Below are 25827 nucleotides of genomic sequence, written 5' to 3'. Positions count from 1 at the left end.
TCCGAGACTCCCAAAGCTACAGAGCCAGAAACATACCTTGAAGCTTAAGAAGATCGGAACGCTTTTCGTCCACATCAGGCCTTTCTGCCTTAAGTACTTCATTCAAACATTGGCTCTGCAAGCTGCTGCGGGTGACCGTGAAGTTGACAAAGGTAACGCGGGAACACAGGTCTGGCGGAAACTCCACCTGCCACAAGGGTAAGAGAACAGTCCGCTTCGTCACTGGAGCTGCGACACAGAGCGCCGCCACAGATGTGAATCCCAAGTGCCCCGGTCCTTACGGTTGGATCTCGGGTGGACAGGAAGATGACAAATGATGGTGACAAGTCTATATCCTGGTCGCCGAGGGTAATCAGCACTCTCCCCCCAGTTCGCCGAACTTCGCGGTTCAGTACTGGATTCAAAACCGGATCGTAGCTTTCCACATCCTAGACGCACACACAGGAAGTTTCACGGTTGGGGTTTTACAACATGTATCTTCACCCAAATAACAGTGTTTTGATGCTGACCTAACCAGACGAACACACCGCAGAAGCTACCCAGCCTCTTAGACCTCCCCATCCAGTACGGCAGCCACCAGCACCCGTGGTGACCTGATTTAAATAAAAAATTCAGTTCCTTAAGCGTATTGGCCACACGTGTCTACCAGCATCCTGGATGGCACAAAGCAGAACACTGACATCAGTGCAGAAAGTTCTAGTGGACGGTGATGACAGATAAACACTTTTTTTTGATTCCCTTTTTACAGAATGATTGTAAAGGTTTATCTTTTTTCTGGCATTAAAGGAAGTCTTACAAAGGTAAAAAAAACTACCACTGTTCGCATCACGTAATCTAGTTTTGTTCCACACCCACGGCTGGATGCTGCACACACCTGCACCAGAAGGGGGTTCCCGAACCTCAGCGCACTCTCCAGGTTCTTGCGGAAGGCATCGTCTAAGAAGCTGGTGCGCGTGATCTTGCGGTCCTTGTACTCATTCATGATGAATTCCGTGGCCTGGCCAGAGGGGTCGATGATCAGCGGGTACCTGAGGGTGAGGCCACGTGAGTGCAGGCTCGAGGAGCCCACAACAAGACGACGGGAAGGTCGTTCCCACTACTCAAGTGCGGCTTCCAGACAACCATAACAAATCCTTGATGCTGAAGCCTTCCGGAAGCACTTCTGCAAGCAGCTAACAGAGTCACGCACTCTCTGGAGCAGGGCCAGAGTTACAAGCTCTTTCTCTGCTGGGACACAGGTTCTTCTCTAAGCATCCAGCATGTGCTTTTCTCCAGGTGCTGAGTGCGCTCTGCTAGAATTACCGTTCCGTGTACTACTGCCCTTCCAGAACCAATGCTCAGCAGCACCTACCGCTAACAGGTGCAGACGGCTCAAGCCGCCAGGGACCCTGGCAAATAGCAGACACAGCTTAATCCTCAGGAGAAGCCTATGAGAAGGTACTGAGAGCACGTCTGTTTTACACGTGAGGAAGATGGGGCACTAAGAGGCCACGGGGATTTGTCCAGAGTCACGTGCGTGACCAGTTAGTTTTTAAAAATCATAATGCACACAGGTGCTTGTACAAAATCCAGAAGCTACAAAAGGGCGTGCGGTGAGAAGAACCGCCTCCCTCCTCTAGCTTTTGTTACCAGTTTCTGACCCGTCTACCCGGGGAAGGGTCAGGGTGTTTGCAGACACGTGTGTGCGTGGGCACGTGCGTCCGCGGGGTCTGCTGGAGCCTTGCGCACGGTCTGCTGGAGCCTTCCCTGAACGCACACTCGGAAAGGCCCGGTCTGCAGGAGCCCAGCCGTCCACTACGGAGGCGCACCGTAATCGCTTAACTGGCTCCTGCTGAGGGGCACGGGAGGCGTTTTCAGTCTGTCGGTCACATTCTGTCCTGACATTTGTCATGCTTCACGTGGGCCAAGCTACTGTTGAATAAGCACCTGGGGGTTATGTACTTCCCATTCAGGTGAATCCAGCTCTGCGCAGACCACACCGATGGACCGATAATCTCACCAGCACATCTGGCGAGACAGGGAGCCACTGGTGGGGCCTGAGGATTTGCTCATAAAATCAAATGACACCTGCAAGGGGCTTCATCCTCGACGTGTCCCTGGGACCGTGACATACTTCAAGGATTCAAAGACTTCAAGATGTGGAGATAAAGTCAGAAAACACTGGAGGCGTCTGGCTTTAAGAGCTGCCACACAGGAGGGTCAAGCCTCAGGGCGTGTGGCCCTGTACGTGGGGTGGGCCCTGAGGACCCCCTGAGCCAGTGTCAAGCCTGCCCTCCCTGAAGTCACCCTCCACCTCTAACTCTGGCCTCCTTAAACCACTTTCCCCCTTAACTCTCTTTAGCTAACTATTTTCAGTTCTTGTAATATTTTTGTAATTATGTTTTTGTCGTCCACCCCGACACACAGCCCGCCAATCAGCTCTGAAAGGTGGCACGAGAGGCCTTCGCTGCAGAACAATTCGGGCGGTGGGGAAGCGGGGGTGGGAAGGGCCGCGCCCCCATCAGAGACGAGCGCTGGGCCTGCCTGCGTGCTCGCCCATTTCCAAGTTTCCCTTCGTCTCCTCAAAGACGTATTCCGAAGAAACACAAAACCACGGGGTCACCGCACGTAAGGACTTCCAAGCCACTCCCTGTGCACGAGCGCATACCTGTTGAAGCGCTTCAGCATGATGGCGTTCTCCGTGCACAGGTCGTCTGCGGGTAGGGAGCTGGCTTGCCAGCGAAGGCGCTCGTCGGCGTTGGAGAGGTACTCGGTTCGCGCGATGTCTGTACGGAACTGAAAGTGAGGGCGGTTACCTTCCTTTCCTCCTCAAAGCTCCAGGCGCACCGTTTCCGGGCCAGCGTGGAAACGGCTGACCGGGCGCCAGGCCAGAACCCCATGGCCCGTTACCTGGATGTTGGCCTGCTGTAAGTGGTGGGACCACGTGGTGAACAGGTTCTGGCGCATCTGCTGGTCAAAGTAACCCGCGTAGGCGATGAACGCGGCCGACAAGAGGCAGTCCCCGGCGATGGTGGACATCTGGTTTTTGAAAGTTTCACTTGTTTTTTCCCATCGTTCACGTTCGGCGGACAAGCTCTTCAGGAGAGCAGTGCTCCGGTTTACCTACGGGGAAGATCCAGCAGGATTTATACCAGAAAGTGAAAATCGGTTCCCCCCATAGGGCTCTGGGAGGGCCGTTCACAGTCCCAGAGGACAGAGGACCCAGCTCCTCCACGACTGAGGATGATACGGGCCTCAGAATCTAATCGGGCCGCAAGAGGGTGTAGAGAAGCAGGGGTAGCCTTGAGACATGTGCGTGAGTGGAGACGGGGCAGGGAGAGGGCCCGGGGTGGACAGAACAGCAGGTGGGGGTTGGCCTAGAGAGAAGAGACACTGCCGGCAGGAGAGGAGAATATTCCGGGGAGTCAGGAAGAGCGTGGGCATGGCGATGGACACAGCAGTGAATGCAAGACTCGGACAACCGTGTCCTTGGTGACCCCACAGGTTGGCTTCAGATCGCCCCCTGGTGTCCACCTGTCCTAATTAACGCAGCCCGGTGAACCAGGAGGCCAGCAGGCCCTCTCGGGACAGAGCTGGCTGGCAGGCGAGAAGGCAGGCACACACACGGGGACGTGTGTGAGGCGCCAGGGGCACCTCATGTCAGAGCCCACGAAGAGCTGAGAGGAGCTGGCAGAGAGAGTGCTCCCGCCCGGCGACAACCTTACTTTCGCTTCGACAGCGGCCAGGTCTGCCTTGATGGCCTGGGCCTCCGAGATCAGGACCGCGTACTCCTCCTTGTAGCGGGCGATGCTGGCTTCCAAGTCCCGGATCATCTGTTCCACCTCGTTGGCCTTCTGCTGGTTGTCCTTAGCGTCGTCCTCCAGCTTCTGTAGCTCGTTGCGCAGGGGCTCCACCCGCTTTAACATGTCAGCGTAGTTGAGCTGAAAAGGGCAGACAGTAATTAACTCTTCCCGAGTGACGGGACCGGAGGGGACTTTTCCCACGGGAGCTCCCGGCCACGCCACTTACCTGCGCGATGGCCCATTTCACCATAGGGCCGCAGGCCAGGGAGGCCCGGTTGACAATCTCGTAGTTGTAGCTTGGATTGGACATATAGTTTTTCTTCATCTTCTCCCTTATGGCATCGCTGCAGAAGAGGGATTGTGTTTCTAAGCACGTGTGGGGCAAAAGATCTTAAAGGCCAGTTCCCCTCTGTTGCCCCAGTGACCACGGAGGATGAGCCGGACCACCCGTGTTCCGGGGGATGGTGGTCTCTGACCTTCCCGCCCCCACGCTCCCCCGACGGGCGTCAGTGCCCAACGCCAGCTTTGAGTGAAATGGCTTAGAAGGCATTTGTGCGGTTGACGTAACAGACGCCACCTTCTGACACAACAGGCCACGGTGACACGGCCGCGCAAAAGCAGGGAAACCTCTCAATGCCGGAGCGCTGTCTCCTGCTTCCTGGCGACGCTCACCTGATCTCCTCTGCAGAGAAGTTGACGATGGTGGGGATGAAGTTCTCTCTCATGATGATGGAGCGGATCTGCTTCCAGTCTGTGGTGCTCTCGCCCAGCAGCAGGCAGATGGACTCAAGCGCCAGCTTCACGGCGGCAGGGGGGTTGGCCATGGATCGCACCTCCACGAGGTGCTGCTTCTTTATCGACTTCACAGCTGGGCACCACGGTGGCAGGAGGGGCGGGAGGGCGACAGGGCGGGCAGGTGAGGTGCGGTGGCACAGCAGAGCCGTGGCTCCGATGAGGAGGAGGCCACCGCTCAGAAGGCTGCAGCGAGCGGGACTTTCTGTCTTTAAACCCCCTGGAATAGCTGGCCTTTTAAATAACTCTGAAGCTCTCCCGGCACTAAAGGCCACACTGAACATTCCATAAAAAGCAGGAAGCTGCCTTTGGCGATGTCTCATGGGTCCCAGTTAGTTCCTTTACCCCCATAAACACTTAAAACGCTGACACATTTCAATTACGTACTTACCTTACACAATTTAAGCAACAATATTTACATTCTGCCATAATCTAGAAGCTGTCTGCTTGGCTGGATGAATATGTAGAATTAACAGCTCTAAAAAAAGGATGGCCGACGCCTTCTACAAGCTAAACTGCACTTTTTCCAGTCTGAACTTTTACTAAAACACTTTTTCACTGGTTACTCGGCAGTAAAAATTAAGTTCCCTTCGAAATTAGATTCTCAAGGAAAATCTATAGTTTGGATGGTGTAACAGGAAGAGCGCACGTTTGAAACAGGCGCTGATGGGCCGCGAGCGAGCAAGGCATTGGGCCGGATCCCGGCCCAGATCCTGGCCCAGGCGCTATGGTGTCCCGCAGCAGCCCGTGTCGATGAGGAATGGGCAGCGACTGCCATGGGTACGCAAATTAGCATTCGCTGGTCTGGCCAGAAAACGCGTAGATAACCCCAAGACGACACTACACACTTTAAGGCATTTCTGGGTGAAACTCCAGTCGGATTCATAAATGGTGTCTTCATGTAATTATCGTCCAATTAAAAAACAAACGTATTCACGTAAAACATATTTTGTCAACTGTCTCCTACGAGAGGGGCTCGGCTCTGGTGGAAGCAGACAGCCCCGTGGGGATTTACTTTAAGGAATGAAGACCATCTTTGGTGTTTAGAAAAACCTTCAGGTATTTGCCAGTGATGCTTCCAGACACGCACGCGCCTCTGGGGGCAACCCGGGCACAGCCCCAAGCTGCACAGCCAGCCCCGTGGACAGAAGACGCCCTTTCTAGAAAGCCAGACCCCCGACAGCTGTGACGTACCATTCTGGGCCTCAATGACCGCAGGCTCCACCTTGTCGAGATCTTCTTTGACGCTCATCTGTTTGTCTGCGATGACTTCCTGCTGCTTGTGCAGCTGTTCCTGAATTTCTTGGCTCATCACCTGGTGAGAGGGACGGCTCAGCTACGGCTCCGCGCCGCGCTGCCGAGTGCGACCCGAGCCACGGTCCTCGTTCCGCTGGGCGCTCCGCCCCCACCCAGCAGCCTGAAGCCCACCCGGGACAAGACCTCCGCGCCCGGCAAGCACCTTCTTCTTCTCAGCTTCCTGTTGGTCCTTCACCATCTTCTTCAGCTTGTCATTGGCGGCCGCGTTCTTCACCTCCAGCTCCTGGCTCTTTATACGCAGGTCGCGCCGCAGCTCCTCCACCTGTGGGACGGGCGCCGCGTCAGGGGGACAGAGCCGCGCAGAAATTTCCCGGAAAGAGGTCCTCACGCCAGCCCCCTGCCCGCAAGTGAAGCGAGCACCCGGGATGGACGTACCTGGTCAACGGTTTCCTTGATCTTCCTGAGCCCGACGTTCAAATGCATCTGCTGCTCCTCCAGCTCGCTCCGCTTCTCGTGGAACAGGTTGGCGTAGTGGTTAATGAAGTCCAGGTAGTGGCGAGGTGTGATGGCCATCGTCCGGCCCCCTCGCTTCGCTAGCCGAGCATTAGCCTTTGAGAAGACAGTGAAATCTTTTCGCTCTCGAGGACGTTCTCTGCCATTTGCCCTCCAAACGCTAACCGCTCTGTAGGCCGCCGAGTGACCTGGGGCAGGGACCCAGCCCCGAGGAACCACCCTTGAGACGCACCGGGTGGCTCGGTGGGTCGAACATCTGACCCTTGGTCGCAGCTCAGGTCACGATCTCACGGTTTGTGAGACTGAGTCCCGCACCAGGCTCTGCGCTGACAGCACGGAGCCTGCTTGGGATTCTCTTTCCCCCTCCCTCGCACACGTGTGCTCACTCTCTCTCAAAATAAACACACATGAAAAAAAAAGGAGTCACACTTGAGTTGGGGGTCTCAGCTCAGCCTCCTACAAGATCTCAGGGAGCCCCGGGAACCCCTAAGCTCGCTCGTCAAACCTCTGATGACCCTGGCGACCTCACACGTGTACAGCTGGGGGGCACTGTGTAATGCCGTGCCTCCTAGGCCTTCTGCTTATTTTCCATGGACACCAAAGTAAGAGGTGGCACCAGGAAGAGGGTGAGAGGCGCGGCTCCGTGGGACCAGCTGCTCCGGCCCCTCCGGCCACGGCACGAGGACACGAGCCCAGCCAAGGAAGCCAGGGCAGGGCTACCTTCCAGAGGCAAGTGGAGGCAGCCTGCAGGTATGGCAGGGGGTGGCAGGGTAGTGGTCGACTGGACGCCCACCGGCTCAGAGTGGTCTTTACGAATGTCTTTCAGATGGGAGCAGATGGGACTCCTCCATGATGAGGAGTCTAAGGCAAGGGACAGCAAACCCCGGCCAGTGGGCCAGACCTGGCCGCTGCCCGTTTCTGCAGACGAAGCACTAGCGGCACACGGCCAAACCCACCCGTTTCCATGCGGGCCGTGCAGGCTCTGGGTATCAAGGCAGGGCCAAGCAGTCAAGAGACCCTCCTGGTCCATGAAGCCTCAAACATGAACTATCTGGCCTTTTCCAGGAGAAGTATGCCAACCCCTGGCCTAGGATAGACAACTAGGACCCGTGCACCTAGCGGCAACGAGAAAAGGAAAGCGGAGTAGAGCGCTTTACGGAAGCAGAATCCACAGAGCAGCGAAGGTCAAGGATCTCAGAAGGTGCAGCCTGGTAAGTAGGAGGATGTGTCACCGACAGAGTTAACGACGAGCAGTGGTATTGTGCCTAATACGCAATACCCTAGGGTCTCGTCTTCATCGATTTACCTTTACGATGGTTAGTTTTGCTTTTTCCGGGACCTTGAAACAACCCACCTGGTGAAGAGTCTGATGAACAAATACACAGCTGTTTACAATCGCTTCCCGATGTGACGGCGGCTGTGGTAGTTTGTCATACACAAGCGGCATGTAATCAGGCACGATGTAATTCGGCTTTTCCAGGTCCATTTTACTCGTGAATTCCTTGCCCACTTGATACAGCGCTTCAGTGGACCAGTCCCCAAACCAGTTCAACACACACCTGCAAAAGACGCCCACGTCTCAAATAGCTCCCAAGAGCCAGGTCTGTCCCTTGAGAAGAAATCGGCTGTTGTAACCCAGAGCCGAGCACACGTCGGCCCACCTGTTGAAAAGTGCCGGGGAGGTGGCCGCGCGGTCCTTGAGCCCCTCCGAGGACGGGTTCATGGTGAAGACGACGTGGAGGTTGCGGATGACCTGGCTGGTGAACCATTTGTACAGTTCCTCGTGCGAGTCCAGCATCAGGCCCTCCTTCTGGGCCCCCTCTTTGCACTGGGTCATCAGAGTGGCGTACTCATCTCCTTCAAAGAGGCCGGGGACCTAACAGACGAGAGGGCGTTACGACTGACCGGCCCCGGGAAGCTGACACCACCGCCCAATACCACGCAATGTGGCACGTACCTCCCCGTTGGCCAGAAGGGTGTTCATTCGCTCCAGGAATCCAGAATCTAACACGTTGGATTCATCCATTATAAATGCTATCTTTTCGTTCTTACAGCCGGAACGCCTCAGCACTGTCCGAAGATCTTCATCGAAGTCTTCCCCGGTGTACTTTCTGTGCACCTGCGGAAGCAGTCGGCAGGTTAGGTCCAATCTCATTCAGGGAGCCGTGTGCGTGAGTCGGGAAACTGTCACTGGGAGTAAGAGGCATCGACCAGACCCACCTTAATCTGGTACACACTCAAACCATTCATCCAGGCCACAAAACGGGACAGGGTGGTTTTTCCTGCTCCACTGACACCAATCAGAAGCAAGTGGCCCTGAGGCTGGCGGAATATCCTGACAGCATCAGAAAAGACAAAAGGGTTTTAGGCTCTGTTCTCCTTTTGACACTCAGGTCCTAAACTTCCTCAGGAGTTAACCTACAACATCTCTAAGGTATTTTAACTTAAATTGGTAAGTCAACCACTTGTTGAGCGACTGCTATTTGCCAGGCCTAGTGGGGGACGTGGTCCTATCCTCCAGACACCCAGGTGGCACAAGGCAGAATCTAACAAGAGGTGTCAACCATGGCAGGAACAGACTGTTAGCAGGAGCCGAGCGACTGTGCGGGAGGCAAGTAAGGGACGGAGAAGCGGGACTTAGAAGGGAGGGGGGTTGCTTAGCTGAGAAGGCAGAGGTGGAGGTGAGGGGAGGTCGGCTGGGAGGATCCCCTACCACTACATGAACAGTGGCGTGGGTGAGCAGGGAGGCTGTAACAACAAAAAGCCCACCGGTCGATCCTGAGCACGTGGTCTAACACTTCATTGAACAGGACCAGAGGAACATCAAGTTCTTCTTCATAGAAGACTTTCAGCCTAGCCTTGACGTAATCTCTCAATTCTTCCTGGTCTACTGGGATGTAATCCTAGAAAAAAAGAATTAAGACCCAATTACTAAGAGGAATCATCTTCTGTATTACACTAGTCAATTACAATTCCAAGTACCAAGAAACCATTAAAATATACGAGAAGGTATCACTTACAACATAGCAACAAAAATGTAAGTTAGCTGGGACTCGATCTAAAACCAGGGGAAATCTTTGTAGAGAAAACTGAACGTCCCTGAAAGACCTCATAGAAGGCCTGAATAAATGAAGAAGACAGAAACCATGACCGTGCAGAGATAAGTGAACTGCTGTAAAAACGTCAGCTCCATCCAACTTGACAAGAGAAAGTGAATACGATCCCAGCCACAAACAATCTCAGTGGTGGACAGCGGTGGTGGTTTTAGCACAACTTGACAAGCCAATTCTAAACTTCATTTGCAAGAGGAAAGGGCCAAGGACGGTCAGGTCAAGATCGCCCTAAAGAAGAACCAGGTGTGAAGGCCTATCCTATCAGACTTCATTGTCATTATCTATCAAGGTCATGCAGTTTTGAGCACAGGGAGTGACAAATGAGCAACAGAGCAGGACAGAGACTCTGAAACAGACCTGTGCAGGCAGGGAACCCATAATGACAGATTCTGCCAAGTAAGGGATCATCCAACAAATAGCGCCGGGTCAGGACGTCCCAGGGGAAAACTGGAAACAGACCTGTAGCTCACTCCACACACACACACACACACACACACACACACACACACACACACACACGGATTATGGGTTTAAATGACAGAATTCTGACAACATGTGCTTGTCAGAAGACACCATAAAGACAGCGACAGATGAGCCACTGGGAGAATATGGTGCCTATAAAGGAGAACGATTAGTATCTGGAGTCCAGAAACACACACAAAATTCTAGCAACACCAAACCTGTCTTGCTACCTCATCCCTGTGCCTGAACTACCTGCTGAATGGAACGCACATTGAAACTACACCTTACTAAAAATCCTACTCTCAGAAAAACAACAGCTCACAACTATTCTAGAAGCGTCAACTTTGTATAGTATAACAGTATAGGAAATGTTTTTACATGGATTATTCACAATTGGCTCATTTCTGGAGTGTGAGGGAGGTGAAAGCAAAGGGGAAGACTCCTTTTGCTGCAAGCACACTGAAGCCTGGCCCCTGACGGGTGGGACTGCATGGCTCTGGCAGCAACCATCTCATAGGATAAGAAACACACGGCCGGCCCGCCAGCCCCTGGGCACACTCCGGGGACAGTCTACCGTAAGTTATCAGCATCGTGCCTGGAACCAATGATTTGCTTACAGGGTACTTTGGGAAAAAGGTCTGTTTGACAAGAAGAGAATTCTAACTGAAAGGGCAGAAGGAAGTATTTCTGAAATGACAACTTGTTACCTTTGACAGCCAGTTGCTGTACAAGATGGGCCGGCTCATCGCCTTCTCTTTGTCTATGTTGGGAAAGTGCTTCAGAGCAACCATATCGATGTTCTCGTCTGTCCAGCGCCTCTCTTCGTCCTCCACGAGTCTGTCGAAGAAGAGCCGTGTGTGTATCAATGCAAACAGGAGCCGTGCTGAGAGAACACCCCGTTTTGTTGGGGCTGCGGGCAACTCCAAGGGCTAGAATTAGCCTTTACTGGAAGTTTTCATTTTTCTCCCAATGGAAAAACCTAAGAATCTGAACTCCAGACAGCTTAAACAATTCAAAATGTTATTAAACATAAAACCCCTCAAACCTATGGCACCGTTACATTAAAAAAATTCCTCTAGGGGGCACCTGGCTGGCTCAGTTAGAACATGTGACCCTTAATGTGGGGGTCATGAGGGTGAGTGCCATGTTGGGTGTAGAGATTACTTAAAAAACAAGTAAAAAAAAAATCCTCTAAAAGTGTTTAATCACATCAATTTACAACATGCCAACGTGATTCCAGTTTCTACGCTTGCCTGATACAAAGTTCCCAGGGTCACAGGGGAACAGGGGGACAGCCAACACACGCGGTGCCAGAGACCCAGGGCTTATAAAGGAAACCATGACGAATCAGGTAAGACTGAACGAGTCCACATGGATGGGCCGGGGGTGGGGGGGTGGCGAGCACCTCCTGAGAAGCTGAATGTGTGACACACTCAGGCTACCAGGTGCGGGTCACATAGTTAATGCAGCCAATTGGAATTTAATACAACTTCACCTCTGGCATTTTGGGAAATCTGTGAAATTATAGCTCAAATTTTTTCATTATTTAAAAAAATTTTTTTTTAACACTTATTTATTTTTGAGACAGAGAGAGACAAAAAACACAAGCAGGAAGGGGCAGAGAGAGAGAGCAAGAGAGACACAGAATCTGAAACGGGCTCCAGGCTGTCGGCACAGAGCCCCCAACGCAGGGCTTGAACTCATGAGCCGTGAGATCATGACCTGAGCTGAAGTCGACACTTAACCGACTGAGCAACCCAGGCACTGCCCCCATCAAATTTCTTCGTTATTAAAAAAGAGAGGGTTAGAAGTTTTTCTTGTTCTGTTTTGTTTTAAATAAAAAGAAGCTAACACGATGTTCCTTGCTCCCCTCCCCCACTCGCTTCGCTCATGCCGTGCACTGGGCTCTGGGGCGGGGCTGCTGTGTGACTCAGCAGACTCCCAGGAGCCCGGCGGCGTGAGAGCCAGAGACCTACGATGAAGCAAGTTCTGAGACTCCTCGTGAGCTCGGGTGAGAAGAGCTGCCCGGAGGCAGGACTCACTGGCCTGGAGGTGCGGCCGCTGGACACACAAGTCCAAACCCTCGGTCTGGAGGGAGCCATCTGCCCTGGGTTCTCCCAGGAGTAACATTAACTGACCCACCACATAAACCTGGGACTGCGAGCGGCCAGAGGGACTATGTCCTCTGCGTACGGCCACCTCACACTTACCCTGTGAGCGAGGGGACCTGCCCGGCCACAAGAGGCCTGACCTCCTGCACTGTTCTGAGCAGCCCGATTCACAGGCAGAACATTCCCCCAAAGAAAGGAAACTGTGGTGCTGTGTTAAATAGTAAATTAATTAAGAATTATTAAAAAATGTTTTTAAAATGGTTTTTATTTATTTTTGAGAGAGAGACAGAGCGCAAGCAGGGGACGGGCAGAGAGAGAGGGAGACACAGAATCCGAAGCAGGCTCCAGGCTCTGAGCTGTCAGTCAGTACAGAGCCTGATGTGGGGCCCAAACCCACGAACCGTGAGATCATGACCTGAGCCAAAGTCGGATGCTTAACCGACTGAGCCAAGAATTAATTTTTAGAAGTTTAGAACTAAAGTAACACAAATTTAACTTTTCCTCACCAATCTAAAATGAGCCTGAAAAACTCTGCTAAAATACACAAAATATTAAAAAAAAACACAACAGGGCAGAAACTAGGAAAATTAAGAATTTACTGTAAAATGAAGATTGTACTGGACTACAAAGAATGCAAGAAGTTGATTCTGGCTTAAAAACGTCAGTAATTTTCAAGATTCCTCAAGAGGTAAAGACTCAACTTTCCACTGTGGTGTTTCCTGGGACTCAAACCACAAAACTTTTCATGGTCCACACTGATCACTACAGTCATGAGCAGCTCGTCCCAAAACTCAGAATCTACAAGGCAAGACCTGAGAAAAGAGGCCAACAGATAAAGAGACAGGCCAACAGATAAAGAGACAGAGCTGCAAACCCTCTGATGTCAATAAAGTTCAAGGGTGAGGAGAGCTGGTTATGGACACCACCTGCCAGGGAGTCGCTAGAAGGCATCTAATGGTGGTGTTTTTTTTTTTAAATGTTTATTTTTGGTAGACAGAACACAAGCAGGAGAGAAGAGAGAGGGAGACACAGAATCTGAAGCAGGCTTCAGGCTCCGAGCTGTCAGCACAGAGCCCGACACAGGGCTCGAACCCATGGACTGCAAGATCATGACTTGAGCCGAAGTCGGATGCCTAACAGACTGAGCCACCCAGGGGCTCCTACTTTTTTTTTTTTTTTTTTTTTAAAGGAATCTCTATGCCCAGTGTGGGACTTGAACTCATGACCCCAAGATCAAGAGTTGCACGCTCTACCGACTGAGTCAGCCAGGTGCCCCTAGAAAGCGTTTAAATTCGCCAGAAAACTCCAGCTTGGACAAAGTTATGGGGCACAGGCATGACAGTTACTGAGCTTAATGGAAGTGCCTCGCCCCCTACCTACCTACCCCTACTGGTGGTGGGCAGTCCCTGAGCCCTGACACCCATCATGCTGGGGGTGGCTGTGCTCGGACGCCAAGGCTGCCCTTGCTGCCTCTGCCCCCTTCCACCACCAACAGAGGCTGGCTCAAACTTGGGCAGGGCAGCCTTGCACAGAGCCCAACTCGGAGGGCCATAAGCACCAGGGTAGGCGGAGCAAGGAGCTAACCGCATCCTTGGCCTTACCTGTCTTGGAAGAGACGGAGGGCTTCGTGTGCCCAAATCCGAATGAGGCCTTCCACAGGCAGGGTTTCCAGAGGTCTCAGGGCCTCAAAGATCCCTCGTACCCACCTCGTCATCTCACGGGGTGAGTAGATATAGTGGGGCTGTGTGTCCTGAGTGAATCTCTCCTGCAGGTTCAGAAAAGTGGGAGGTATGTATAAATCCCTCAAAACAAATGAAAAGTGGTTAAGAGATCAAGTGCTGTGTAACATTTTTATATTCAAAACAGACAACCTAAACCCTAGAAAACTTAAGGATGAATTAGTAGACAACGTTGGAACCACTGGACAACTATCTGGAACAAAGTTCCATCCAAGTTGCTCACTTTTACGTTAAAATTAATTCTATTTAACAAAACTACAACAATGCTCTTCTGAAAAGACTTTAAAGCATGTAATTCCTAAGTCCAGGGAAAGCCTTCCTAAGCATGATTTTAAAAGCAGGAACAAAGAAAAAAAAAGATTTACACTTGATGTTAAAAATTCTGCAGGAAAAGTTGCAGTTCCACAGAACGAAAAGCAAACTAAATACCAGGAAGGGTACTGGACACTTCTGGATGTGCAGGCAATCGGGGAGGAGCGGGGCAGCTGTGCCTGGTTGGGGGTGGGGGTTGGCCAGCAGCTCTCAGTGCCCCGGGAGGCACCGGAACCGGAAGGCATCCCAGATGCGCGAGTCCCAAGCAGGAGAACCGCTTCCTTTCACCAGGCGGTTTGAAAGCGGTAATGAGGGTGGCGGATGGAGACGATGCTGGCGGCCACGTCGGTGGTCCAGCTGCCCGGAGAGCAGTTTGACAACACATCATCATTACAAATAACCACACGCACACCCATGGTTGTGCTGTAATAACAAGCGTCCGTGTCCTTTGAGAAACTGAGGAGTACAGTACCGATTTTGTAAAAAATACCATATGTAACGTGTGCAGACAAGAGCAACAAGAAAAAAAGGGAAACGTCTGTAGTCGTGGTACCTGGTAGAATGATTTGAGGACAGGCTCTGGGAAGTCCCGGCTCAACAAGGGCTCTAAATAAAGCTCCATCTTTTAGCAGCGCCCGACCCCGTGTACCTGAGACATGGTGTAGAACTCCACCATGGCGGCGGTGAGTGGCTCTGCGTACGTGCGCAGGGACGGGATGAGCCGCAGCATGGCCCGGTTGAAGGTGCCGTAGATCTGCGTCAGGGAGGCGGGTCCCGGGTAATCCACATACACGACCGGCACGTGGCGCAAGAATCTGCGTGAGGACGGCCGGCTCAGACTTCCCAGCTGATCAGCAGTGTGCCTGAGCGGAGAGTGCCCCAGCCCGGCCCGGACCCAGACCCAGGGTTGCTTCCCGATCCACCCACACAGGCCTCACGTCCCCATTCGCGCAGATCACGCACAAACTGCTGGGGCCTGGGCGCCGACACTAACAGTAGGTGCAAAAAACTTTGAAAAAGAGCCAACCCCAAATGGGAAAACGATGCAGGCTGATACAGCCTCATCGTGGCCCCACAGACAGGTCTGGGGCAGTTAGCTCATTACCACCCAGAGAGTCAGTGCTTTTATTTTTGAGTGTGTTTTCCAGTGTTGCAGCATGGCACAAGGAGCCCAGGGGCCACCCTACGATAATCAGCATTTTGTTACCTTTTTATGACCAAAACCAGATTTCTGCTGTGCTACGTCTAAAACAATCTTGGAACAGGTGTGTGTGTGTGAGGCCAGTGCTGTCTACGGAGCTGTGTGTTACCTATGAGAGAGGGGCTTTCTTCCAGGATCCGTGGGTGGATTACAAGCCCCGACAAACTGGATCCTCTCCAGCTTCACCCACGTTTGATCTGAGGTTCGGTAAAAGCCTCCATGCTCCACCATCTGAGGGAAAGCGGGAGGGTCAGCACATTAATGGCAAATGTGAACAAGGTCAGTGGGGACTTGTGGATGTACACAAACCTGTCTGATGAAGGATATGACCCTCTGTGTCCCGTATTTATCCATGTCTGGCAAGTTGATCTCATCACAGAATAGCACCAGCCACTTTCCAAGTTGAACCGGGGCCAAAACCACACCGTTAGGGGTGCGTCTGTACTCGCAGTAGTGGTCAAAGGTCTTCAGCAGGAGCTCTGGAGTGGTAGCACTCGAGAAGTTAAGACCCACAACCTTTAGACGGAAGAGGCAAATCGACTGTCACAAGCGCCATCCCGTACGTGAGCACCGAAAGGCCTGCCGCCCACCTCCCGGCTGCTTTACCTCCATGTCAGGCAAGGCCCGGAGGGCGCTGAAGAGGGTCATGGTCTTGCCAGACCCGGGGGGCCCGCACAGGACCAGTGGCTTGTGCTCAGCCAGCCAGGTGTACAAGAGGGCTTCGTGGCGGACGGTGTCCAGAGTCGGCACGACGACGTCAGGGGCCGCCACCTTGTGTGTCTCCACTTCAATCTGAGGCACCTTGGCCTGCCACGGCGACCATTCTCCGCTGATGGACACCTGCACCCAGAGAAGGGGTGCGGGTCACTCCGGGAGCCACACGCCTCACTTAGAGACTTGCTCACTTTCATATAAACCAGAACTGCTCTCCTTATACCACATAAAGCAAAGGACAGTATCCTTTGATGAAACGGAAAGATTAATGGGGCATCTGGGAGCCTCAGTCAAGTGTCCAACTCTTAGTTTCGGCTCAGGTCACGATCTCACAGGTCGCGAGGTCTGTGCCGACAGTGCACAGCCTGCTTGGGATTCTCTCTCTCCCCCTGTCTCTAACCCTCCCCCACTCATGCGTGCGTGCTCTCTCAAAACAAATTAAAAAAAAAAAAAAAAAAAAAAAAAAAAAAAAAAAGAAATAAAGATTAAGCTCATGGTGAGGTGCCTCCAGGATGAATTACACCAACATGTCAAGGTCAAGGCAGGGAGGCCACTCCTTCATGCACTTACTTCATAATCAATAATCGGTATGTTGGGTGCAGCGGGCAACGGCACCGTTGTGATTCTTCTGATGTATTCACCCAGCTCTGCTCTCATTTTCAGCCGACTATCTCCAGACAAGGACCAGAGTATGGCATAAACCAAATATCGCTATTTAAAGAGAGAACAGGATCCGTTTTTAAATAAAATTTCAACAATGAAGACATTTATGGCAACATTAACCTCGAAAAGAGTGGTTCCCAGTGTTCTTGGATCGTGGACATGCTTGCACCTTTCTCGGCCCCCACGAAAGCCTGACCCTGTTCCCAGGGAAGAGAACACACCCAAGCAGGCACGTTGTTTCAGGAGGTTCGCAGACACAGAGGCCATCCGTGCCCCGGCCCCCGTCGAGCCCCACTCTCCCGCAATGCAGGTGCTCGCTGACCTGAACGTAGCGCTCCAGCTGCTCGATCTGCATGGGGAAGTCGGGGTGGTTGGCGTTGTACTGGGCCACGTTGCGGCAGGCCTGGTGCAGCATGGAGAAGAGCGAGCCCAGGCAGCGGAGACGGGTCAGGTCCATGATGTGCTCCAGCTTGAAGGCATGCTCCAGGGCCTTGGTGACCAGACCGTTGGACGTGAAGTACGGCTGCATGATGGTGGCCGCGTCCCTTTGGATCTGCAAGAAGCAGTAGATGATGTCTGTCATTTTGAAAAACCCCAGAGATTTTCATATAGTCTAACCTAGGCCCGGGAGAGAGTCACGTGACCTGTAAACACACACACACACACACACACACACGCACGCACGCACACACTTTTCTGGATAACCTTCAATGATCAATCCTTAGCCCATCACTGTAATGGAAAAAGGCAGCTGTTCGTCAATTTGCAGAGAAAAGTCAGATAACTAAAAGAACTCTTTAAAGTTTCCTGAACGGGTCTTCACTTCAGCAGCTGATACTGCTTCGTTAGGCACTGCCACACGACAACGCTGAGGGCCCAGCTTCCACGGGTGAGCAGCACCATGCCCCCCCCACTGGCTTCTAGACCCTCGGGGGTGGAACACCTGACCTCACTGTGCGGGAAGCCCCCGCCCCCCCCCCCCCCCCCCGCCAGCTGCAGATCTGCGGCTGCACTTGGCAGAGCGGTGACGGCCCTCGTACCTGCAGCATTGGGGAAGCCGCCTCCTCCCCCTCGTCCTCTTTGCCCTTGCGCCGGCGCTGGGCCTCGTCCTCCCCTTCGTCCAGCGGGATGCTACGCAGCCTGGCCAGGAAGTTGTTGAAGATCATGTCTGTGCTGAGAACGTCCTCACTAAACCAGACCATGCCGCAGCGGGACACCGTGGCCAGAGTGGCATATTTCAAGTCCTGTACTTCAAACATTATTCGCACCTTGAAGACAAAACATAGAGCAGATTTCATTTTGTAGGTTTGATAGACACTGGGATGTTAAAATTCTTTTACCTATACACACATCGAAAGAGTGATTAAATTAAATCTAGTTTTTCTGCACTTATTTCAAAAAGCAAAACCGTCTACGGCTGTCATCACTACAGCACCTACCAAAGGCCCTCCACAAGGACCTGGGTAGGAAGTGTGTGTGGTGGGGAGAAGAGCAGGTGAGCCCACAGGACCAGCTCTTGGTGGACGCAAGACACAGCTCCGCCGGAGGGGGCATCAGCTGGGGATGTGCGCTAGCCTTACCCTGGGCCGGGCACGGCGACACGCTCCCTGCCTGAACCCACCGACCCTCACACCCATCCCTGGAGCCAGGCGCAGTGTCCCTGTTCCACAGATGGGGCTGGGTACCTCACCCAGGTCCCACTGCTGGTAAGTGGAGCTGATATTCAAAGCAGATGGTCTGATTCCAGAGCCCTAACCTCAGTGCCGACACGCCTCACAGGAGAGCAGTCTCGTTCCAACAATAGTCAGGATCTACTGCCTAACGAGTTGTAACAGAGAGACCTGACGTGTCAAGGCACAGGCGGAGCTAAGCGCACATTTCCAGACTGGCACTAGGCATCACTGGCTTGACTTCTCAAGTGATGACAACCACTATTGCTGGCTCACAGGTTCATGATCACCAGGTGCTCCTGTGAAGCGACCGCCCCCTTTTTCTCACGCCCACCGCCGGTCCCTCGGCGAGTCCCGTCAGCATGAACTTTAAATGACACCACAACTCAGCAGCTCCCGTGCGGTCAGCTCGCCCGGCCTGCCTCACAGCTGTGCCTGGGCCACCTCGCAGCCTCTGGATGGTCCCCTCGCTCCCACACGTCCTCTTCAACTACTCTCTACCCGACAGTCAGGGATGTGATCCAGACTCCCAGGGCTCCCGACTCACCCAACGGGCAAGCGCCAGTCTTTACACTGCCCTGGGCCCAACCTGATCTGGCCCCTTTCCTCTCTGGTCCAGCCGCCTTTTCTCCCCTCGCTCCTCATACCCCAGTCAAACCCCCTGCTATCCGCAGGCCCACGGGACCGGCTCCCTCACATGCCGAACACTTCTAGGTGATGCCTCCACGTCACCATCCCTGACCACGTACCCTCCAGCTCTCGCCAGCACCAACCACTGCCTTCCAGCTCATCTTCTCCTGAGTACTCGACACTGTTTACCTTGAGGGTCTGTTTTCCACATCAGACTGTACGCCCCAGGACAGCAAGGGCTCTTGTCTGTTTTTTTCCTGCCGGACCTTCAGTAGGATGCAAACCCATGCCAGGCCCACCCACGTTTCCTGATCTATCCAGTGATGTGTCCAGGACCTGGACCAAATGCTCGTTTCCAAGGGACAGCCTGGAAAGCTTCCATATCTAAATTACTCATTTTGCCACTTCCCAGATGTGTGAGAACTTCACAAATCCTACTGACAAGCCCGTAACGCTGGGTTTGGAGCATTAACTGGGAATCACGGAGCACGGTTAACATTCAGCAACAGTACAAAGTTCTTGTAAGTTCTATAGAAGTATTTCCCACCGGCCACGGGAATGGAAAAAAATCTAGCACAAGGAGACTCAGTCAACTTTGACAACTATTTACACAACCGACCACTACACTGTGGAACCTGGAACCTGCCCTCTAGAGTACACAGGATATTTGGTCTGATACCCCACGAAAGGCCACTTACATTGGGCGGAAGGCTGAGACGCTCGCCATTTGGCAGAGTCAGAAGCTTGTTGTCGTCCAGCACCGAGTTCAAGTTCTCCACCCACTCGGGGTCCACGTCGCCATCGAAGACAATCCACTGGCGCTTTTGTAGCTCGCCCCTCACGTTGTCTATGATCCTGGTTTGGAAGGGTTTTGAAACAGCTTTTTGAGATTAGAAACGCTCACTCTGCAACAGCCTCCGCAGTGGCATTTTCATTCATTCAGTCTTTGGTTGGAAAAGTAACACCCGCTGTTAACAGAAGGACAGAGCACCCAGGTCCCACTCGCTGGAATCAAGGTTAACTCACTTTCTCAGGACATGTGTGAACAGCCCGTCCGTCCATTCCCTGGTGTTGGGGTCCAGGGTTCCATAAAGGTGGTCTTTGCTGATGGCTTTGGGGTCGATGATGTGGGCCACGCCCTCCACGCCCTCGAGCCTCTCCAAAGCCTTCAGGAGAACACGCCAAGCCATGCTCTTCCCGCTTCCCGAGGGGCCCACCATCATCAGGCCGTGGTTGATCTGGGTGATCTGGTAGAGCTGGAGGACCTGCAGAGCCAAAGACATCACATCCTGACCACTCCAGAGAAAGAACGAGAAGGTTCTTCAGCCCTTCGTGGCAGCAAACAGGAGACATGCGCTAAAGGCAAGCAAGTGCTGCACTCGAGTTTTTAAAGCAGACATTACGTGGGCCGCACCTACAAAAAACATTTCAAGAAAGGTTTTAACTAAATCGTGTGGAGTTCTTTGTTAAGCCGGGAAGGCTGGGAGCCAGTCGAAGAGGGGGTGACTACCAACCTGCCTCAGAAGAGGCACCTAAGATCCCTTCTAGAGAGGGCAGAGACCCAACAGATGAGCCATCTGTGTGACCCAGCACAGCATCGCTCACGCTCAGCAGGCAGCTTGTGTGATAATATACTTTTTAATCTCCCACAAGAACGAAACGGAGAATGCCACTAAGGACTGTAAACCATGTGCCGATTAGCAGATTTATGTTGCTAATCTACGATGTTGGGAAGTCTTGTAAGTAGAACTTTTATCGGTGTAAATACTTTGTTACGATCGCACATTCAGTCAGCATTTCCAGAGAACGAACCACACTACATAAGTAAGGTTTTCAGCTAAATTGTTAGGTCTACGTCAAAGTTAAGAAAAAAGCCTCAAGTCAAATCTTCATAAACCAGGGGATGTGCCTCCCTGGCCCTCGTGGTCAGGGCTCTATTAAGTGTGGCTTCTCCTAGTGGCTGCGGCTGCTGTGGCTGCATAGTGTGTGGGGGCCAGTTACCTTCTCGACCCACATTCCGCCGACTTCTTCTCCGTCTCCGTACGTCAGGTACATTTCCTGGCACACCTTCTTCAGCTCTTCTCGAAGCGCGGTCATTTCGCCCCGGTGGTACTGGACTCCGGGGAACACGTCTGACAGGAGGCTGAAGAGCAGTGGGATGTCTTCTGCCACCAGCTTGGGCACCATCGTCTCGCAGACGCTCTGTATCAGAATCTAACGGCGAAAAAAGGACCGAGCCCTGAGTGGCGGGGAGCCTGGCTCCCACGGCCGCTGCCGTATCCCCAGAAGGTATGGAAGACGTGGCTGTCGGTGACAGAGCGACTCAGCACGCCCCCGTGGTCCTCACTCAGTTCACCGCACCAATATCAGTGTCTTCCACTCGCCCATCCCAGCACATGTGAATCACAACAGAACTCTCAGGCCATGGCTGGGAGGTTGAAAGGGTGAACTTGAATACTAGTGTTTACGGTGTGAGTGATTCAAACAACACGTGTACAAACCTCCTGTTCAGGTAGATTTTCTGCAATTTCTCCTTCATCAACTGCTTCCCCTCGCTCTTCTTTCTCCCTCTTAATCTTCTGAATTCTCTCCCTCTTCACGTTTCCCGCACTAACCAGCACACTCTTCAAAGCTCGAAGACCAAAGTCATAGTGGCTCTGAGAGGAGAGCTGCTCGTCACATAGTCTGCAAGGGAAGAGGTCTACCTTGGAACAGTCCACTCTCAATAGCCACATAAGCAAACATCGAGAATCAGACACAGACACTTGGGAAGACGTGCCACGATTGCAGAAATGACCCTTCAAGGGCACATCTTGCACACGCTACTGACACGGCAACAGGTAAGTCTGGGGCACTCACTTGAAGAACGGGACGATTTTGTTGGCGAGGACCTCAGCAGTGCGGAAGCCCTGTGAGTACAGCATGACCTGGGCGATGAGCTGCCGGTCGGGCTTGGTCATGGCCAAGCTCCGGAAGAGCTTCTTCAGATTGTCAGGAAGGTTGGACCTGCCTGCGTAGCCGGGGTTCATGGTGATGAAGATGGCCATGTCTGGGCTCACCTTCACCTGTTTGTTGAGCAGCTCACAAGTAATGGGGGCAGAGGCTGAAAATCAGAGAACAGGGTTGAGACTTGTGATGTTCGAGAGCGACACTAAAATCTCCCTAAAATCCCAGACAAAGCACCTGTTTCCCCATTGGCCTCTAAAGCCCAAAGGCCGGGACCGCAGGGGAGCCCCTCTCTGGCCCTCCTACCAGCACGTCGGCTACCTTCATACACCTCACGTACACGAGAGCTCTGGGAACGTGGGACACGTCACCGGGGGGGGGGGGGGGGGGGGCGCATATTCTGTCGTGCATTACTGTGTGTTACAAGATCAACGCAGGGATAGAAATGCGGCGCAATGGTAGGTGCAGATATAAAAACGTATCCGTGCCACACAGCTGACTGGCTCTGATCACGAAGACTGCCCTTTCAGGGGACTGACCAAAACCACCACCACCCACAGCTGAACTTTATTCCTTGGAGAGAACACTCAGCACACAGGTACTGCTTTCTCGGACACTCCTTTTCCACTGAGGAGGCCTACAGGGCCTTTGGGAAGACAAGTTCCTATTATCGCGGAACAAAAGTGACCCCGCCAATTAACTGCACGTGCCCTGTCCGCCACAGGTGTCATCGCTTCCTCCAGCACGCACCCTGCCTCCGCCGGGCATGCCCGGCTTCGTGTGGCCCGAGGCAGGGGAAGCAGTCCTCAAGCCTCTCAGAAGGTCATCCTATGGTGACAGAGGGCGTGTTCCTAAAGCTCCCTGTGACAACACTCTGCCAACAGGTGGCAGCAAGGCTGACCCTGTGGGCGTGCAGGGGGGAGCAGGGAGAGCCCTCACCGGCCCAACACTCAGTGCGGGCGGACAGTGAGGGACGGAGCACAGGGACTCTCGCTCACCGGGGGAAGGACAGCTAGGGCTTTGGGCCGCTCTGGTCCGGAGAATGCAAACTGCTCGTGCAGTGTTATCCCGGGCCCCGCCGCCCTGCCTGCAATAGTGAGTCCCGGGAGCGAAGTGAAACTCTCACTCGTTTCTAATCACAGAGGTGTGACCCAGCCCCCGTGGACTCTCCTTCCACAGCCGCTAAGTAACGTGCAGAGGAAAAGGGAAGTCTCACTCTTATCGCAGTTGGGGTTGGAGTGCTCCCGCAGCGCTTCCTGAATGCACTGCACCTGCTGCGACACGGCTGACAGCATCCGCTCCTCCAGGCGGTTGAACTCGTCAAAGCAGCCCCACGCACCCACCTGGCAGAGCCCCACAAAGATCCGTCCCATCGCCTGAAACCGAACAAAGACAGGAGCTCAAACCACCTGCTTCGGGCGGGCTCCACGGCCCTGATCCGGCGGGACCTCGGGCTACCACCTCCCCCCACCCCCGGGTGGCTGTGAGCGTGACATCAGGTTCACACGGGAAGTGCGGGGCCTGCACACAGAAGTGCTTCACTAACAATGGCGATTGTCTGTGTACAGACGTAGGGCATCACACCTTTTCTCCTCCTGTGCCGATTCCAAAGATAGAGCTGTTTTTATTCTGCCCCTTTTTGTTGATTAAAAAAATCTTTTCCATCATAGTTACTTATTCCCGCACATAGGCACTAACCGTCTCTTCCAGAAACAACGCAGCTCAAGTCAACACCAAAGCAGGTATGTCGGACACCCCACTCAAAACCACACCATCCCTGGGACTCAGAAGGCCAGACGGGCCGTGCCAAGCCGTGAGGCCAGGAGCCCTGAGAGGAGTCCAGGCGTGGTACTCCCCAGCTGACCTCTCAGGCCGTTAGATTTTAGGTGGACTCAGAAATCTTCTCACCTGGAAATCAAAGGTTTCATCGCAGTTGAAGACCAAAACAAAGCGTCCAAGCTGATGGCCAAGAGCTTTGACGGACTCTGTCTTCCCAGTCCCGGCCGGCCCTATTGTTTGAAGAAGAGTGACTGAGTACTTGAGTCCACAAGGAGGTATCGTTAGCCTTACCCAGCTCGTTTACAAAATCAAAGGACGTGTAACAACTGCAGACAAATCTGAGGTTCTAGAACGTATGAGCTACGTAATTAAGAAATACATTTAAAATCGTTGATTTAATCTTTACAAATTGCATTTACTCTCTCCATCTGTCCGGGGCTCTGGAGTAACTTACCGAAAGGGGACCCCCCCAGCCTGGCCTCCAAGGCTTGTGTCATGGTCAAATAGCAGCGGTCGGTGAGGGGGGTCTGGACCAGCTTGTCCTGAACACCCAGGTACTCAAAGCCATAGTTAAATTTGGCATTTGCCATTTGGATCGACAACTGCTGTAGCACATCGGTTTGCTTAGGGTCGAAGTAAAAGCGCATCTGGCTGAGCCATTCGAAAGATTTGGCATTGTCGATCTTGCTTTTGATCAAGGAGCGTGTAACGTCCCTCTGGTGAACCAACTCTGTAATCTGAACACAGAGTCACTTATTAAGACTTTGTCATAAACTGGAGGAGTGCAAGGACACTGCATTTCCTGGGCACGTGATCATTTAGCAGACTTCTGAGATTCAAGATCCAGCTGCAATAGCTTTCAGTGAATATTCCAAACCCAAATTCCCTTCCAAAAACAGCACTGGCATTCCCACAATGAAATTACACAGAATCAAGAGCTGCAGCAAAACCAAACCACCAACAAACAAAAACACCCAACGTCAAGCGAAGACCTAACTAGCATGAAATGTGTCAGGAGAACGGCTGTCTCTGTCCCCAGTCTGTCCCCTGCAGGCTGGGCGCCAACACCGGTGCAGGCACACCCGGGCGCCTCTCTGGGAAGGGGCTGACAAGCAAAGGCAAAAGTCCTGGTCAAGGCTCCCCACCTCCCCTTCCCCAGGATGTGTCCACATAACTCCCCTGCTCCCCCAAGGCTACCTTTCAACAGAACAGAGCGATACCCACACCAGAGAGCTCACAAATGCACCACCTCCTTCTCTCCCTACCACCAGTAAGAGTGCTCCCAGGCGTGATCTCCGCTGACTGCCTGCACTGAAGGCAGGGCCTAACCGGTGAGGAGTGAGTCAGGCAGGCGCGGGACTAACCAAGTGCTCCAGCTTCCGCCTCCGCAGCGGTGGCTGCTCCATGAGGACCGAGTCGGCCAACACGTTGAGGGTGACCTCCACGTTGCTCAGCACGGAGTGCAAGGGTGCCGCGTCACCGCTTCCGCCGATGCTGCTCAGAGCCGTCTCCACGTTTTCAGACCAGGCTATCTGGGCTGACAAAACCACAAGCTGGGCCTGGAAGACAGGAGACACGAGACCCAAAGGATCGTTTTGGAGACCAGCCGGTGCATCCGCCTCTCCGCTGACCCACTTCTACTACACGTTACCTGGTACTTATCAATCCAAGTGATGTAGGTATTTGGGTCAATCGAAGTTGCTTTACCAAAAATCTCAACTTCTGTAACAGACTCAGCCAGAAGTTTAGCCAGTGTGACTCTCATCTCCTTTTCTACCAGCGTGAGCCACTCGTTGATTTTGGGATGTTCAGTAATCGACACAGGAGTTTTAAACATAACCTAAAATACATATGATACAAGAATTAAGATGTACAAAGGCAGGAGAGAAGCATTCTAAATTACAATCATAAACTTCACTACCTCCTCTCCTTCACGGGAGGAAATGCCCAAGACGACAGAGTTATCCTCGTTTAGGATGATGCTCGAAACGCCAGCAAACATTTTCTTGAAATGTTTCTGTAACTTAGCTACATTCTTACTGTTTCCAATGATTTCAAGCAAATCTTCATCACCCACAAAATAGAACCTAAAATTAAAATAGCATTCAAGTTGTAAAATGTCACATACACATAAATAAGGTGA

The 25827-nt window shown here is 52.8% G+C and overlaps 1 protein-coding gene across 1 annotated transcript in view; it reads right to left on the bottom strand.

The window, feature by feature from the left end:
* DYNC1H1 (dynein cytoplasmic 1 heavy chain 1) overlaps nucleotides 1–25827 on the bottom strand; it is a 76889-nt gene that overhangs the window by 9387 nt on the left and 41675 nt on the right. Inside the window, exons 24-59 of the mRNA XM_042944312.1 lie at nucleotides 25606–25771; nucleotides 25336–25524; nucleotides 25049–25243; nucleotides 24139–24421; nucleotides 23814–23914; nucleotides 23122–23281; nucleotides 21819–22062; nucleotides 21461–21644; nucleotides 20961–21173; nucleotides 19986–20224; nucleotides 19658–19814; nucleotides 17700–17927; nucleotides 16982–17212; nucleotides 16567–16707; nucleotides 15889–16122; nucleotides 15592–15798; nucleotides 15392–15513; nucleotides 14731–14896; nucleotides 13632–13795; nucleotides 10627–10756; nucleotides 9114–9247; nucleotides 8565–8679; nucleotides 8302–8463; nucleotides 8006–8220; nucleotides 7699–7903; nucleotides 6267–6440; nucleotides 6034–6153; nucleotides 5769–5889; nucleotides 4455–4650; nucleotides 4009–4126; nucleotides 3705–3920; nucleotides 2890–3102; nucleotides 2648–2775; nucleotides 875–1028; nucleotides 282–428; nucleotides 37–187 (exon numbers count right to left, since the gene is read on the bottom strand). Of these exons, the coding sequence (XP_042800246.1) occupies nucleotides 37–187; nucleotides 282–428; nucleotides 875–1028; nucleotides 2648–2775; nucleotides 2890–3102; nucleotides 3705–3920; nucleotides 4009–4126; nucleotides 4455–4650; nucleotides 5769–5889; nucleotides 6034–6153; nucleotides 6267–6440; nucleotides 7699–7903; nucleotides 8006–8220; nucleotides 8302–8463; nucleotides 8565–8679; nucleotides 9114–9247; nucleotides 10627–10756; nucleotides 13632–13795; nucleotides 14731–14896; nucleotides 15392–15513; nucleotides 15592–15798; nucleotides 15889–16122; nucleotides 16567–16707; nucleotides 16982–17212; nucleotides 17700–17927; nucleotides 19658–19814; nucleotides 19986–20224; nucleotides 20961–21173; nucleotides 21461–21644; nucleotides 21819–22062; nucleotides 23122–23281; nucleotides 23814–23914; nucleotides 24139–24421; nucleotides 25049–25243; nucleotides 25336–25524; nucleotides 25606–25771 (6323 nt within the window). The remainder of the gene's footprint in view (nucleotides 1–36; nucleotides 188–281; nucleotides 429–874; nucleotides 1029–2647; nucleotides 2776–2889; nucleotides 3103–3704; nucleotides 3921–4008; nucleotides 4127–4454; nucleotides 4651–5768; nucleotides 5890–6033; nucleotides 6154–6266; nucleotides 6441–7698; nucleotides 7904–8005; nucleotides 8221–8301; nucleotides 8464–8564; nucleotides 8680–9113; nucleotides 9248–10626; nucleotides 10757–13631; nucleotides 13796–14730; nucleotides 14897–15391; nucleotides 15514–15591; nucleotides 15799–15888; nucleotides 16123–16566; nucleotides 16708–16981; nucleotides 17213–17699; nucleotides 17928–19657; nucleotides 19815–19985; nucleotides 20225–20960; nucleotides 21174–21460; nucleotides 21645–21818; nucleotides 22063–23121; nucleotides 23282–23813; nucleotides 23915–24138; nucleotides 24422–25048; nucleotides 25244–25335; nucleotides 25525–25605; nucleotides 25772–25827) is intronic.

This window comes from Panthera leo, chromosome B3, assembly GCF_018350215.1.
Source record: "Panthera leo isolate Ple1 chromosome B3, P.leo_Ple1_pat1.1, whole genome shotgun sequence".
Taxonomy (NCBI): domain Eukaryota; kingdom Metazoa; phylum Chordata; class Mammalia; order Carnivora; family Felidae; genus Panthera; species Panthera leo.
The sequence above is the reverse complement of the archived record's forward strand: the minus strand, read 5'-3'. Positions and strand labels throughout refer to the sequence as shown.